This window comes from Patiria miniata, unplaced genomic scaffold, assembly GCF_015706575.1.
Source record: "Patiria miniata isolate m_02_andy unplaced genomic scaffold, ASM1570657v1 HiC_scaffold_28, whole genome shotgun sequence".
Classification (NCBI taxonomy): domain Eukaryota; kingdom Metazoa; phylum Echinodermata; class Asteroidea; order Valvatida; family Asterinidae; genus Patiria; species Patiria miniata.
Window position 1 is genome coordinate 1,730,148 of NW_024037067.1, and position 16,544 is coordinate 1,746,691.

Genomic DNA, 16,544 nt, shown 5'->3' on the forward strand with positions numbered 1-16,544 from the left:
AGATCGTAATATACCATACATACATGTACGTCGCAATCCCACAACATGTTACGTATGTCAACAGTCAACGTACAATCCATACATTCCTGTATCACGCTAGCACAGAGCTCTTTTGAGTGGTTACAAAGTGTTATCTTCTGTTCATGCACCGAGTCCACATGCCACTTGAATGGACACAATGTTGTCTATTTCAGCAGTACTTACCAAGGCAAGCATCAACCAGCCAGTCAAAGAGATCACTGACCAGCTCTCGGTGTTCCTGGCTGAGTGAAGCAGGTAAGGTATCCATGTAGGAATCCCTGAGTGGTTTCCAGCCTAGCTGATGAGGCTCCATGTAGATCATACCACAGCGACTGACAGTGGCAGGGGATGCTTGCTCTAGATCAGCCGGCTCAAAGATCAAATTCTGCTTGTTGGACATCTGGATGATCTCACCACTCATCAGACATAGCTGGATAGATGAACAAAGAATGGGCAAATGTACAGAACAAGTCCACCAAAAAAGAAATTAGGATTTCAATAATGTTTATTACAGTTCGCTATAGTCACAAATGTTATTTCTTTGTAGATTAGTAAACCCCTCCAAGAATAAAAATAAAAATATGAAGATGATTAACACCATTATCCAGAAGAATAACATCGTTACGTCATTTTAACTTAGTCAGCCGACTGATCCTGAAACTGAAGAAGTTTACCTTTTTGTTATCGTCCAGTACTGTGTTCATATTCTCAATCCACACAGCATCTACAGGGCCATCAAACACAATCCACTTCCTATCTTCAGTCTGGGAAGATGCCTGCTCACGGAAGGTGTTGGCCAACACACCTGAAACAAACACACAAATCAAACAGAAAGTCAAAATTGGTCACTGAAGTAGCACCCCCCAAAAAAGTTGAGAGCCCGAACAAGTATGGACTAAAGGGCTGTGAAAATCATATCAAAAACTGGTGGACAAATGACTGTTGAAGGTCAATTTGTCTGACGAAAACTGGCCAATTACCCACAAGAACCACAATGGAATAGCCTCTGTGAGAGTGGGCCGTAAAATGGGATATAACTATGGACTGGTTTTGATTGGTACAGTAAATGTAAAATATTAGTCTTCCAACAAAATACTATTCCATCAGTCAGTATTTTGTTTTATAACACCTCAGCCATAGATTATGCTTAGTTTTAGAGATATCTGACATGGGGCCCTTCTGAATTCATATCCAGGACAAGTTCCGGGAAAGGTTGCGGGTAGAATCATTCACTTCGTCCGGAGAAGCTCTGCATTTGTCCCGGACATGTTCAGGGGAAATTTTCATTAGCAACTGCTGGACTCGTCAATACTGATAACTTCATTGTGGGAAGATTGTGGGGAAGTTGTTCAGAATCCTGCAACTTATACCCGATACAATGTCCGCAACTTGTCTGGAACTCTTCCCAGATATAAATTGAGACAGGCCCTTACCACAAAACATCTATGGTTCACAATAATAGATACACCAACATCACGTTCACAATTAGATACTTACCGTCTGTCCATTCATGAGACACTGGATCAAAGCATCCATACAGTTGACCCATAGTGATAGCCTTAGGATTGATAACTTCACGAACCACACGGAACTCCCCCATCAATCCAGCGGTGTGCAGGTCTCCTAAGCTGTTAGCCAGCACCTTGTAGGAACTAGTCTTGCCTCCCATGGGATCACCAACTATCATGAAGCCATGACGTACCAACATCATCTCATACACCTGTTAAATGATCAATCAAGCAAGAAAGTAATCAACAAATATCAATTAATCACTTTATCTGTGTGGAGTCTGTAAGGGTATTTCACTTGATTTTAATGATACATGACGAATTATCATCCACCAATCGAAAATCAATAAATTGATCCACTGAGACCGGCCCGTAGAGTAACTTATATTTCAGTAGCCAAAAGCAGATCCCATGGTGTTTGAAGAATCTTATACGAACAAGAATTGTCTCCAATTGGGGTCAATTCACGTAACTGGTAAGCACAGAATACACTTGCTTGGCCAGAACAGGTCACCTTTATTTCCAATATCTGCTAACTACTCGGTATTAAAACAGCAATCCAAACCTCAAGAATACCTTACCTGGATGATCTTCTCAATGAACCAGGGGACTGACTGCAGACCCAGCTTCTTGATATTCTCATTAAGTGTCTCCAATAAAACAACATAGTCTGGTGTCGGGAGAACTACACCAGGGAACAGATCGCTAATGATACCCTCAAACAAAGGCACGTCCTGTACAAACACAAGATATGCAATATAGTCAGTCAAATTTGCCGAAGAAAACAGCGATTTGCTTGTCATTAAGGATGAGAATCAACAATTAATTGGGTAAATGTTTAAGTGAAAACACTCATGCAATGATTAGCAATCCCTTTATAAAAGGTCAACGATGAATTTTATACATAGCTCTAGACATCAAGACAGGCAATCATTACTGCCAGAAAGGTATTGGGGCGGGGGGGGGGGGCAGATGCAGTTAGATTTTTTTCTATTCTAAGTTTACTAAACTACTGAAACAAAAATACTCCAACATCTTTTTATCTTACAAGTTTATAACTGTGTCAGGACCATTTTTTAGTCTTTAGACTTCTGATTCAAATAATGAAGTTGAAAAGATCTCTTTTCAAAGAAGGTTGTTGAACTAAACGACAGTCACTAATTCTCAACTGAACCACAAAGGGAAACTGACTAGGTGAATTATTACAATTTTTGAAAAGTTGAACAAAGAAATTGACTGGAGCAGGGTTTGAACCTGCGACCTCAGGATTACCGTTCCGGTGCTCTACCAACTGAGCTATCCAGCCCTACGCTAGGGAACCACCAACACAGAGCTGTTCAACTTTTTAAAAACAGTCAATAACATTAGACAACGTTTTAGGTTTTATACCTGAGCTAAGAACTTCGGTAGGTTGACATCTTTGATGGCGCGGAGTACCAGCACTGCCTCTAACTCTTCAGGGTACTTGAGCTTCAGGTTACCAGCTGCTGTCAAGACAGACTTGACAGCACGCATACCATAGTCATAATGATGCTGGGATGACAGCAGTTCAGAGCAGAGCTTGTATGTGGCTACGATCTTGCCGGCCAGACTACGAGCATCTACAAAGCCCATAGAGTACAAGCTGATCTCAGCAATCAGCCCATAGTCAGGTACCATCATGGCCACGGTACGGAACAACACCTACACAGAAAGGAAAGCAAACACTGCAGGAACTGATATAGCTGAACTGAGGTTTGGAGACAAAACAGAAACCTCGTCTCTTCTTCATCCCTGGCGTCAGAATCAGTTTCAGAATCAAGACTTTAATGTCCAAAGCAAATGAAACTATTTTAAACGAAGCCCCCGTTTTGAAAACCCCTTATACTTGGGCAAAAACTGGAACCATATTAAGAATGAACTTATTATGCAGACAGTGTGGCACATGCTGGGTACTCGTGCATGGAAGGTGATGCTCTTCTGTGCCAGAACTGCAATGGCTGTGTATAGCCGACTCATGAGAAAGTCTTGTATGTGTTGTTTGCCTTTGCAACTAGCATAGAGTTTGTAAGGTATGTGCACACACCCGTTGTTTCTTTGCAAAGTTATGGATGCACAGTTGTAAAGACGTTGAAGTGTCCCACCCATAACAGTCATGTTGTGCATTCAGTCCTTACCTTGAGGTTGTCAGGTAGGTCAGAGCGGCCAGCGTAGCCAGGATTCATGGTGATGAACATAGTACACGTAGGATTCAACGTCAGCTCAGTGCCTTCAAACTGGAACTTCTTCAGGTGTTGTTGTATGGCACGTTGGATGCTTAGAATCTGCTGGGCTACTACAGACAGCACCTCCAGCTCAATGCGATTGAACTCATCAAAGCAGGCCCAGGCACCAGCCTGCGCCAGGCCCTTGAAGAACTTACCCATGGCTTTATAGTCCAGACCGTCTGAACAGTTGAAAACTACACACTGCGGAAGGAAGGAGTCACACAGTGTAAGACTTTGAAATGAACATCAACCTCAGCGCTGTACTTTCCTGTATCACTGCATGACTGTCTTTGATGGTACTCTCTACCACCTCTGTTTGGGAAATGTTAGGGTACTGGGTGGCCTACTTGATAGCAAAGAGAGTGGATGCATGACTGGTACTACGTGCCAAACTTTAGCATATGTGTACATCTGCCAACTTTTGCCAATATTGGTAAAAACTGTAAACAAGCAAGAAATGACTCTTGAAAACTATGTTGTTATCTTATGATAACTGTCAGTGGCCCTGACAGTTTGCGTAACTCAATTTATGCACAGGAAAAGTCTTAAATAAATGCCACTTTCAAGTACACACTTCTGATCATATTGAGACAAAGCAACTGTGCATTACCTGTTTGGCCACAGCCTTAGCCAAGTCTTTGCTAGTCTCTGTCTTGCCTGTTCCAGCCGGTCCCTCTGGGGCTCCTCCAAGATTCAGCTTCAATGCTCCCATCAATGTCCTAAAACCAACACCACACTATCACATTACAGGTTTCTATCTATATTTTGGGGGCAATATGTGACCTGCTCCCACAAAACCTGGACAAAGTTGCGAATGTTATTTTTAAGGTTTAGGCATTTTCAAAATTCTTGAGGTTTTCAGCTTCAAAATGATATATGATATATGATTTTCATAGATACCGTGACCCTATCACCCCTTGGAGAAGGATTAAGTAATAAAAGACTGACAACCCAATAATGAGATAAACACGAGTAATGAAATGCTTCTTGTATAAATTTCTACACACATTTTTTACACTAAATCGGCCGAAAAGCGCAGTCCTGCTTGGAGGACTATATTTATATTTTAGGAGGTTGTAAATTTCTAGTTACTGATTCAGAAAATCTCAAAACCTGGTCAAATGGTCAGTTCCACCCCAATGGCCTTCGTGCAAAAACAACTTCTGCAACTTTGTCCGGGTTTTGTGGGAGCAGGTCTCATATAATCCTTGTAGATGAAGATCAGCTTCAATGATGTCCAGGAATAACTTGAACAGTAAGTCCATTTTTCAATGATTCCTTCATCAAATAAAGTGCTCAAGAAATTAGTACATCAATCAATTTTTCAAAGTCAACAAAGAAAAGTTGATCAGAGCAGGATTGGAACCTGCAACCAGCAGAATACTGAAACACCTAGTCTACAAACTCAGCTACCTAGCCTTATGTTGACGATCTTCCAGTTGCCAATTATTCATTCTTGAAATGCTACCCTGTAGACACTGAACCTGCACAATACTTGTCATCAAGGATCACACCCAAAGTTATTGCTGCTTGAAAATTCTATTTCAAGAACTCAGCCTCACTAACCTGTAGCATCTGTCAGTCAGCGGGGTGATAACGAGTCGACCAGAGTTACCCAAATACTCATAGCCATAGGCAATATCAGTGGTGATCATGTGAACGTTGACGTCCGTCCCATTGAAGTAATAGCGCAGCTGACTGATCCAATTGAAGTCATTGGTACTCTCCACACCAAGGTTGCCCAACTGCTCCACAACATCACGAGCTGTATAGGTAGCCAATAGGACAATAGTCAGGTTTATAACACCCCACCCGCAGATTCTGTGTCTTGATTGGCCGAGAGCGAGTCACATGATACTTTCTATTTTTGCTATCTTTCTGTGCACGGCCAAAAGTACTCTACCAGTAGCAACCAAAGTACTATACCATTAGCAACCAAAGTACTATTTCCACGGCGCGGTATTTGTGTGCAAATGCATGCTGGTGTGCGCATTGTGCGTAGCGCGTATTGTTCCAAAGAGAGCGCGCCGCAGAGTTGGGTTCAAACATTTCGTGAAAGGGTAGTTTTCAAAGAGAGAAATACATTTTTCACCAATTTTGTATTGAAATTGAAGTTTATTTCAACTGTGTTTAGATTAAATAATTTAAAATATTAAAATCAAGCAGAATCTGTGGGTGAAGTGTTATTAAACAAATATTGAATGCTTTATCTCGTGGTGAAGTAAAACTAGCCTCCCTCGGTGATCCATGGACCATTCTATTTTCCCTCGGCTTCGCCTCGAGAAAATAGAATGTCCATGGATCACCTCGGGAGGCTAGTTTTACTACACCACTCGAAGCATTCAATATTTGTATACTATTGCAGGCAATTAATTCCACAACATTCAGGAATGAATCTAAGAGTGCTTTCTCACACTACAGTTATTATAAATTCACTGCTAAAATTGTTCAAACATGTATCATTACTGGGAAAACTACTTTTACTTCACCAATGCGTTGAAACATCGACCAATGAAAAAAGAGCGTTTGGTTCATAAATATGTATGATCCGTAATAAAACTGAATCCTATAACTGATCACTTGATATCTTTACACAGAATACTTAAGCCATGTTCGCATTGGGATTTTTTTGGTAAAACTAACGGAAACTGTTGTCAACTTTATGGAGACTGTTGTCCAATGTGGACAGCCGGTAAACTTCCCAAATTGTAAGTGTAACAGGGCCAACTGGGTCACAGTAGAATTACATTGTTAGTTTTACATCACTGAAAAGTCCAATGCGGTCGGCCACTATTATGTAAAACTAACATTATGATCAGGTCACTTCCATGTGGGTCACTTCCATGTGGGTCACCAATATTGACCTCTGTAAGTCACACGCATAGGCCTACATACCATACATGAGATGCTACCCTATTTCTGCTGTTCTGCGAGATGTCATTTGGCGCGTTTATCCATAACACATCTGGTATTAGGTCAAAAGGTCAATAGCAGGGTGCCCTCATAAGGTTCTATGAGATCACGCTACGGTAAAGTTTTTCTGCAAGGAAAGACTTTCCACTGACCAAAATTAATCCAAGTGCAGACGCCTGGTAGCATAACTACACTGGAATGTTAACAATCAGTTGCAGTAACTTTTTTACCAAATTAAGTCCAATGTGAACGTGGCTTTGGAGAGTAATGCTTACCATGTACATCAATGACAGTCAATGCCCCAGGGTCACCCTAGCTCCTCCCTCCAGCTTACCACGCACCAAGTCGACAATTTCAGCCAACTGCTTGTTACTCTGCTCTAGGTATTTCTAACAAGAGAAACAACAACACTATAGTGTCAGAACTTTACATAAACAGTGTTCATTAATGTTGTGTATCGGGTCAGGTTGACCAGTCCAAACCGACCCGAAACATTACAGATATAAACCAAATCCGAACCGAAACCAATCTGAACTCCCAAAATCCGACCCGATCTGACCCGAACCAACCTGAACTGGACCGATCCGAACAAAACCAAATAACTGGCTTGGGCAAATTGTCAGTATATTTCACGAACACTTGTGTCCACCTTTTGTGCCTGCACTTTCTCGTGTCGCGTGAATTTTTTGAAAGAATCATGCCGTACGGTACAGTAAACACTCCCAACGTGACCTGGTGGAACTACATGCGCACGTTATAGGCTATGCATGATAGACCACAAACCACATATATGATTGCGCAGTGGGTTGACGCGGTAGTACGCGTGCCCCCAGGCTACCAGGCACAGTGACTCTGCAAAAATAATACACCACGTGAATTTCCGAACTGTCTCGGGGCTTTTTGCTTCATTTCGGATTCACTTTATTTCGAGTAATGGAGATAATTTACAATCTCTGAAGCAACTTTGCTATGAAAGTGTTATAACCACCTGCCCCAAATCAACCAAGATGGCAGACAAATGAGTTACGACATCATCTGCAAACCATTCTCACTATGCACAATCTCACTATGACCATTAGCCACAGCTTTAGCTAGTTCCTCATTATCTAGATTCAATATATCCAACTTGCATGATCAAACACATTCATACCTTGAGGCCACCGGGTTCCTTGATAGCCTTAGCCACCTCCTCAGTCCAGTAGATCTGGGACACACACAGTACCACCTGGCCAGCCCAGTCAAGTACCCATTTATTGCGAGGCAGGTTGGCATAGGCAGCCGTGCCTTCCTGGATGACCTTACGTACGCTGGATATCATGACCTCCTCAACTTGCAATAGCCACTTCTCTACCATTCCCTAAATTACAACAACAGAGGATCACTACAATTAGATTTTTAAATTATCCATTAAGTTTATCACTGCTAATGGTAAATGGAAATTGTGTAAGTAAGGTTCATTCATATAGAATGTTAATACAATTAATCTCAACAGACAGCATCTGGTTCTAGATCTTGTTCTGGTGCGGTACAGCGCAATATCCTCAGCAGGGATGTACCATGAATTTCTGATCATTAATGGATACTTTTTAACATTACCATTTAGAAGTACAAATAGAAATAAACACAATTTTAATGGAGTACATTCACGTATGTGGTTACTTCTTTTAGAAAAATACAGATTGTAAAAGTAATGAAAACCAAGTTGCAGTAAAGGAATCCTTCCTTTTGTGTTGACTGCAACAAATTGTGAATTATTTCCACTTGTAAAGTCCTCACGTGGCATCACAAGTCAATCACAGTCATCCAGTCTTGTTGAGCTATGAAACTGTGACAAAGGCATTGCCTTGTCATTTTACTCCCCAGTTACTGATGACTTTAAAGGCATTAGGGATCATCTGCATTTATCGCAAAAGTCACCGACCTAATTATTATCAAAAGCTTACTTGGATTAAAGATCGTACTGGTACTAACACACTGTGAAATTATTCTGTCTGGCTTGCTGTCATTCCGAAGAAATCAAGAAATGTAGGTGATTTTCAATTATCAGTCAATAAACTGATTTTTGGAATAAAGAGTGCGACTTACGAAATTGTGTTTCGAGATCAAAAGTTGTGCATGGTTTTTGACTGTTTTCCGAAAAGTGTAATATCCACTGAACAGTCTTCTTTGGATTTTGAGAGGCGTTATGTTTGGAAACAAACAAAATGCATGAGAAAGCAAATGATCCTATATGCCATTAATTGTGATCAGGCATTGGATTGACTTGACCACACCTATATTCACATGAGCTAGCCATGTATTGTTTCTGACCTTTGCTTTAGCAGGGAAGATCTTGGTGGCAAATGGCACCGTTTCCTTCTCAGCGCTGATCATGCCGACAATCTCCTGCTGATCAGTGAACTCCAGCTTGGAGATACCTTCAAAGCATTTCTTGAGATGAGGCTGGACTCGCATAGGATCTTTGGTCTCGGACAGGATCTCCAACAACTCATCGTTGGACAGGAAGAAGAAACTGCAAGTCATACAGGGAGAGAGAGAGACTCATCAAGCATGAGCTTGCTGCAAGTAGATTGTAATGGAATCTTGTAGAATCAAACAATGGGCCTTATTCACGAGTCGGCCATATTGAATAGAAAGTGAGGTACAATCTTAATCTTTGGAACTTGCGAAGTGAAATGAAAGCAAGTTAATTCCTAATTAATTCCAGTCGGCTTCAATGAATAATTTCAAATTTGTAATTAAAAATTCCCTAATTCCCTTTAAAGCCATATTAAAAAAAAAGACAGTAAAATAAGGCTGCATTGTACCTGCATAAATAGTCTGGCGCTTGACAAAAATGGCCAACTCATGAATAAGGCCATTGCCAACAGTTGGAATAATTTACTTTTGAAAAAGATTCAGGATTAAAATATCAGGGCCTCTGTTTACAATTTCAATCAGTTGAATACAGTCAGGAAGCAATATGCAGCAGCTTTCTATTTCCAAGTCAAACTAGTTTAAAGTGTATGGGCTTCGTGTGTGAACGAGAGAGGGCCTTTTTTTGCCACTTTCGAGAGCTCAGTGGACGGGACACACCGCATGTGCGTATTGGTTCGAGTGCGTATTGCACATAGTACGCATGATTTGTTTTTAGTCTGAATGTGCACAAAGCCATAGCATCTTCGCATGAGCGTCTCTGTGGTCTCTGTGAGACCAAAGACAAGTTCTTTAAGAACTTAAAGCAGGACTGTTCTTATCAGAACAAAAAACTACTTAGCAAAGTTGATAATAATCAGGACAAGTTCTTTTTCGAACTAACTATCTTCTAAGCAGTAGTTATTACCACATGGTGTTACCGCAAACCAAAGCAGTACTGATACTCCACCATGCAAAGCCTCAAATCTTATAAATAATAATAATAGTTTCAGGCTAGTGAGATGTGTTGTTCTCACCGTGGGAAGTAGAGCCGTTTCTTCTCCAGATAGTTGTTCAACCCCTTCTGGATCTCCTCAAGGAGTTGATTGGATTCATTGAGACGGCCAAGCATGTTGGGCTGGGCTGTACACACCAAAGCCTTGGTGTCTTTAACCTGTTTCAGAAACAGACAAAAATGTCAAGCCATACTTTACATTTCATGCTTTTCCATTTTGAGACAAACAGATACTACCAGCTTAAGTATGTGACACAAGCAACAGTGATCAACACACTTAAACAAGAGACAGCTATAACATGGGCTACATACACAGCAAGAGTTGTATTTCTCAGGTACAAGGAAATAAGCATTAGCCATTCGATGGCATGAAAATTATGTTTCTCAAAATTACTCTTAAGAAGTAATTCTTTCTCTTGATTAATTTTAATTGATGACACCTTCCAAGAGGTGATAATTCCATACGTCATACGCAGTGTAACAGCAGAGCACTACCCATAATTTTCAGTCATGCTCCAATATTTTCTTGCTTCATTTCATGCAAGCACTGGAAAATGGTTCAAAACAATGATATGGTTGTGTGCACATTCAATGCAAAAATGTGTGCACAGTTTTGCCTTTAAAATCATGTTTTTAATTACTGATGGGTCATTTGCAAATAAAATATCACAATAACATTATGTATGAAAACTTCATGTATAACTTCCAACAGAGTTGTAGTCACTCCAGTCAGACGACAAGTCACAAGCTAGTTAAATTATTTGTGTAAAAGTATTCACTTGTCATTCTCGATCCTTTGTTACTTCGATCTTGCTAGCTTGTGATGCAACTAGTGATGGGCTTGCGATTTGACTTGCGATGGGCTTGTGAACTGACTTGTGATGGGCTTGTCATTTGACATGTGATTTGACTTGAGTTGGCTTGTGATTTGACTTGTGATAGGCTTGTGATTTGACATATGATGGGCTTGTCATTTGACATATGATGGGCTTGTCACTTAACTTGTGATTTGACTTGTGACGAGCTTGTGATTGACTTGTGATGGGCTTGTGATTGACTTGCGATGGGCTTGTGAACTGACTTGTGATGGGCTTGTCATTTGACTTAGGATGGGCTTGTTATTTGACTTGTGATGTAACTTGTGTTGAGCTTGTGATTGACTTGTGATGAGCTTGTGATTGACTTGTGATGAGCTTGTGATTGACTTGTGATGAGCTTGTGATTGACTTGTGATGAGCTTGTGATTGACTTGTGATGGGCTTGTGATTTGACTTGCGATTTGACTTGTGATGGGCTTGTGATTTGACTTGTGATGGGCTTGTGATTGGCTTGTGGTGGGCTTGTGATTGACTTGTGATGGGCTTGTCACATGACTTGTGATTTGACTTGTGATGGGCTTGTGATTTGACTTGTGATTTGACTTGTAATGGGCTTGTGATTGACTTGTGATTGGCCTAAGATTTGACTTGTGATGGGTTTGTGATTTGACATGTGACAGACTCGGCTAAAACTCTTTCTTTCAAAATGTAAAATCACAAATAGTTTCTATGCAAGTTGCAATGTGATCTAGCCTTACCGACTCTGCCATGATGTCTTTCCAGTAGCTGTCTACAATGCCAAACTTGCGTCCTTCCTCAGGCATTTGAGCCATGATATCCTCAGAGCTGAAGATAGGCTCCAGGTATAACCAAGTAGCTTGGCATTTCAGCCAGCCATCTAAGATATCCTGCATTGTCACCAACTTCTCCTCCCATTCCTAAAACAAAGTAACATCTTTATTATTATTACTGTTCTCATTCAGGATTAAAACAGAGATCAAAATAGGGTTATTACGAGTTGAAATACTTCATGTAATTTGTGAGGTTTGGCCATGAAATTGGAGCTCTAATAATATATATGCGAGTACAAAAAGGCCAGAATATAAACAAATTTGACCTTTGAAAGAAAAAACATATATTGCCTATATTGAAGTCATAAGAGACTGATTACACTAGGTTAAAGCCAAATGCCCTATTCAATACTGTTCTCTGTATGTGCAAAGTATGTAACCACCTGCAGGTATAACTAACCTCTCAATGGTAAAAAGGACAAGCATAACTATTACCGAAGGACACTTGTGTCCATGCCACTTTGCGTTTGAACTCAGCTAGATACAATTTTCTCATGAGAAGATACAAATTTTTTTGCACATCAGTAAAAAATCAGTGGTGTGTATTCTGTACGTGGGTCGGTCTATAAATTTGGGGTCCATTGTTTTCCTGTCCATGTTATATCTGACATCTATGATTTTATCATTCTTAATGCAGTCATACTCAAAGAGTGATCATGAATAGCAAACTACCTGTCCAACTCATAAAAACTCATTTGAAGTCACTCTTAATGATAATGGAATGACAACTGACAAAGTTCACAGGTAACAGGGACGGGAAAATGTCACCCTTTGGACCCTAAAGTTATAGAACGACTCACATACACCAGTCTATGCAAGGCAGTGTGTCTTTCACTTGCTCTTAAGGACAGGCCAGACAGAGCAATAGACAGATCCATTCAGCCCAGCCCCATAGAGTACCGAAGTGAATACATCACAACTATGTGTGTAAAAGACATTAGCGTGTGATTCAGCCGGTGAACCAACACACGCGTACTCCATTCGTTTGCACTACACTTCCTGGTTTTAAATGACGTCACACTTCGGTACTCTATGGTGTTTTGACCAATCACAGCTGTGATTAATAACTGACATGTGTGCACAAAAGTCTAACAAGCGTGCACGTGCCTATGACACATGTGCCTGGAACATGCAGTGTGGCACTGAAGAGGCACTCCTGTTGTTCCACACGTGTACGTAGGCCATGGCCTAACAGATCGGCCTTGGTAACATTTCTGTACATACCTTCATCTCATTCTCAAATGGTTTGATGTACGGTGAGCCTCTCATGGTCTGTACTTTGACAATGTGATCATCCAGAAGCAGTTGGATCTCATCAATACTTGACAAGATGGACACGCCCTGAAAACAAATGAACCATCATCACAAAAACGCTTGTTACTTCTAGAATAAATTGGGTATAAATCAAACACACAATGGAAAGATGATCTGTGTTCTCAATCGATTTTCCCCTTGAGATTTTTATTATGACGATGATTTTAAATTTCCTGGGTTTCAGTACTGTTAAAGGGAAAATACAACATTTGCAAATGTCAAAAAATAAAACTACCAAATCATTTTGAAATACCTTGCTGGACTGTTAGTGAATGACAGTGTAAAGCATCCTGTAAAATCATGGCACCTGGTGTACTGTCATTTTCAAGAAAAGTGGTATTTTTGTATCAATTTCCAACGCTGATCGGCCGATCAGCGTTGGAAACAACTGGCTTTTTTTCAAATACTGGCCCCAATTGACCTTTGCACTTGTTTGCAATCTATTACAAACCTATGAACGGGTACGAGCCAGCTAGACTGGTTCCCTGACCTTACAATTCCCCAATGTATGTAAACTGCTGTTTCTTTTTATATGGAGTCAGGGAACCAGACTACAGGAAAATGATCGTTTTTCTTGGTTTTTATAGCATTTTCGAACCCAAAACCTCAAAAAAGTCAGTGTAACTATATTTGCTATATATTTCCAACCCCCCAATTCCATCCATTTCTGAAAATTACAGCAAAAGCAAATGATGTATATTCCCTTTAACTAATGAGCACCGTGTTTTTGTGCATGATCTCTAAAGAATTTAAGTGGTCACGTAAAAGAGTGTGCAGGTTTCATGGCTTCTGATTAGTAAGAAGACTGACGTTGGTAGTCCTAAATGGAATGGATGGAATCCAACTTCATTCAGTGTTCTTAGTTCAACCAAAATATAAAACTTCTTTTGATATAATTGTTTTTTTTAATAATATCCTGGTCTCCAAATAAATACACCTTTTTAAGTCAGAATTTCAACTGCTGATTATGTAATAGGAACAGTGTTCAACTTACAGTGTCTCTGTATGGAATAAACTCAAAGTGTACATCTGCCCATTCAATCTTCATCTTTTCCATAGCTTTCTCTAAGGAGTATTCCTTGCTAGCTGCGGCTCCTATCTCCTCAAGACTGAAAACAAACAAACACATATCATAAGTTGCAGCCACTTATAAGGCTGGATTCAGGGACATTAGATTCAGACATTTAGAGACACATCATTGGGTTTAATCAATTAGTATTTGATTTCTATTGTATTACACTATATTTTTTCCTGAATGAATCCATGAAGGAATACAGTGCTGGGGCAGTTTGGGTGGTTTAAGGAGTAACAGGCAGGATGACTGGGAGCAGTGAACTAATGAATTAAACACCAAAAGTTGCAGTAAATGTTGAAGAACCTCAGTCAAATGGATTAAGTCTTCCTATTTCTAAATGGTATAAAACGATTTCACTTTTCACTCTTTAGCACAGTTGGTAAGGAAACAATCTTTATTTGGAATCAAGAGATCTTCTCAAGATAGTTACATGCAGACTATCACTCTTGCAACAAAGATCACGTATATAAAATGATAGTACAAATAGTATCCTATTTCTAAAGGGGCAATTCCAGCATAGTGTAATGTCTGTGACAGAACTTTTAAGAGCTCCGGTAATACACCTGAAAATGCATTTTTCAAATCTTATACATCCAACGTCTAGTAATGGTCAAGGAGATTACAGACGAGGAGTTTTGGATCATTTCTATGAATCATTAAGTAGATATCATGGTTAATTGGCTCTGTCACAGACATTACACTTCCTTTCATAATGCTGGAATCGCCCACAAATGAATTTTTCAAAATTTAACCCTGACTCTGAATATTCTGTGGCCAGGTGGAGTTTGACGCAGATTCTGAGTCAAATGACTATTGTGCACAGATTAGCATAGCAATATAATCCACATCTATGAGGAAGGAATAGCCTTCTATGGTGATACCATAGACTCACTTGTCAATGTGCTTAGTCAGTCCTAGCTCCAGCATGTGATACATGGAGGATTCTGGCTTGGGTTTCAGCTCAAATCCAACCACCTCACTCATCTAAAAGAAAATTCAGAAACAAAGGCAAATGAATGACGATCATAACATGAAAAAGTTACTAATGGACTTTATCATGGGTTTGGTGTTTGGGGTGAGAAATTGTTATTTTACCTGAATAGATCCCCGTCATCTGATTGATGGGTCGTTATATACATGTCAATGAAGTATTCATACCAACCCACGGCCAGACCGCATCGCATTCCATGGTAAATAGAAGTTCCATTGCACGGTCACACAAGTTAACCAGTCAGATGACAAGGATTTATTCAGGCATAGTATAAAACAAATAATGAATGTTTCACATTGGTGCAGTGGAAAGAATAATTTAATTCGGTTACATATGGAATGTTCCAGAGGTGACCAATGGAATGTTCATTCCAGCCAGCTTCGCCTCATGGAATGCAACATTTCATCTGTCACCGAATGAAATTATTCTTACTATTGCACTCATAAACATTCATTATTTGAATATTATAAGATGAACTGTCAAATAACAACTATATCCAGTGGGTCCAATAAAAAATCAAAAGAAAAAAATATAATTTTATTTTATTCAACACTATCAATCCTACAGCTTTCTAGAATTGAAAGTAAAGTTTATTCATTATTTTTTTTTTAAAGAGTTTTTAAAAGAAGTTTTGGAGGGATAAAAAAGACAAACTAAAAAACAGGAGTCAATTTTATGGAGCAGCTAGACACAGAAATTTCTTAAGTATGGAAAATATGTATTTAGCGAAATCTGGTTCCCTCCCACAATTGCGTGGGACGTGTATTAATTGTGAATGGTTCTAAGCTGATATGAAATGGGACCCAGACGTTGAAAATCTACTCGGGTAGTAATTATTAACAGGTTTCTACGCACCCTTTCCCAGTGGCGATCCCTGATGCCAGGATTACAGATGACCCCCAACAGAGGCAGGTGAACTTTGAACTTGTCAATCTTGCTCTTGACGTTGTTAGCGATGCGTTGAGGACCGGGCTGGTCAGCAAAGGATCGGCTGAGTTTGTACATGGTACGGAACATGCTGTCTACCTCATCATTCACCTGCTCGGCATTCAAGTCTTGAAATGGACCTACAACCCAAATTTTTTGGGGGGGGAGATAATGAGCTTGGTTTGGCGTGGCCATTATTTCGTGGTTCAATCCTTCCTGGGCTCAATTTCATGGTTCTGCAAACCACATAATTCTGCCCTTACGATTACCAAAATCTGTTAATTTTCTGAGCTCCGTTTTCTTTCCCCTTTTTGTGATTCCCTCACTTCAAGAGGCCTTTTCCAGGAGCTTACGTTGGGCAACTTTCTTTGATCTATTTTTATTTTAAACCAACGTATCTCTGTATGAACAACATCTTAGTTTTGGGATGTGGACATGCTTACCTACAGGCCAACATTTCTTGCTGTGACA

The 16,544-nt window shown here is 40.0% G+C and overlaps 1 protein-coding gene and 1 non-coding gene across 2 annotated transcripts in view; both read right to left on the reverse strand.

Moving 5' to 3' along the window:
- Window positions 1-16,544, reverse strand: part of LOC119734671 (dynein heavy chain 3, axonemal-like) — a gene marked incomplete in the record, with an annotated part of 84,981 nt that overhangs the window by 34,011 nt on the left and 34,426 nt on the right. Inside the window, 18 exon segments of the mRNA XM_038208195.1 lie at window positions 205-451; window positions 696-826; window positions 1,519-1,741; window positions 2,111-2,263; window positions 2,919-3,212; window positions 3,686-3,976; window positions 4,386-4,494; window positions 5,342-5,540; window positions 6,964-6,990; window positions 6,993-7,077; window positions 7,839-8,045; window positions 8,999-9,200; window positions 10,120-10,256; window positions 11,674-11,853; window positions 12,991-13,107; window positions 14,075-14,189; window positions 15,048-15,139; window positions 16,002-16,213. Coding sequence (XP_038064123.1) covers window positions 205-451; window positions 696-826; window positions 1,519-1,741; window positions 2,111-2,263; window positions 2,919-3,212; window positions 3,686-3,976; window positions 4,386-4,494; window positions 5,342-5,540; window positions 6,964-6,990; window positions 6,993-7,077; window positions 7,839-8,045; window positions 8,999-9,200; window positions 10,120-10,256; window positions 11,674-11,853; window positions 12,991-13,107; window positions 14,075-14,189; window positions 15,048-15,139; window positions 16,002-16,213 — 3,021 coding nt within the window.
- Window positions 2,763-2,835, reverse strand: Trnat-ggu. The gene has a single exon. It is a non-coding gene; the product is annotated as a tRNA-Thr (tRNA).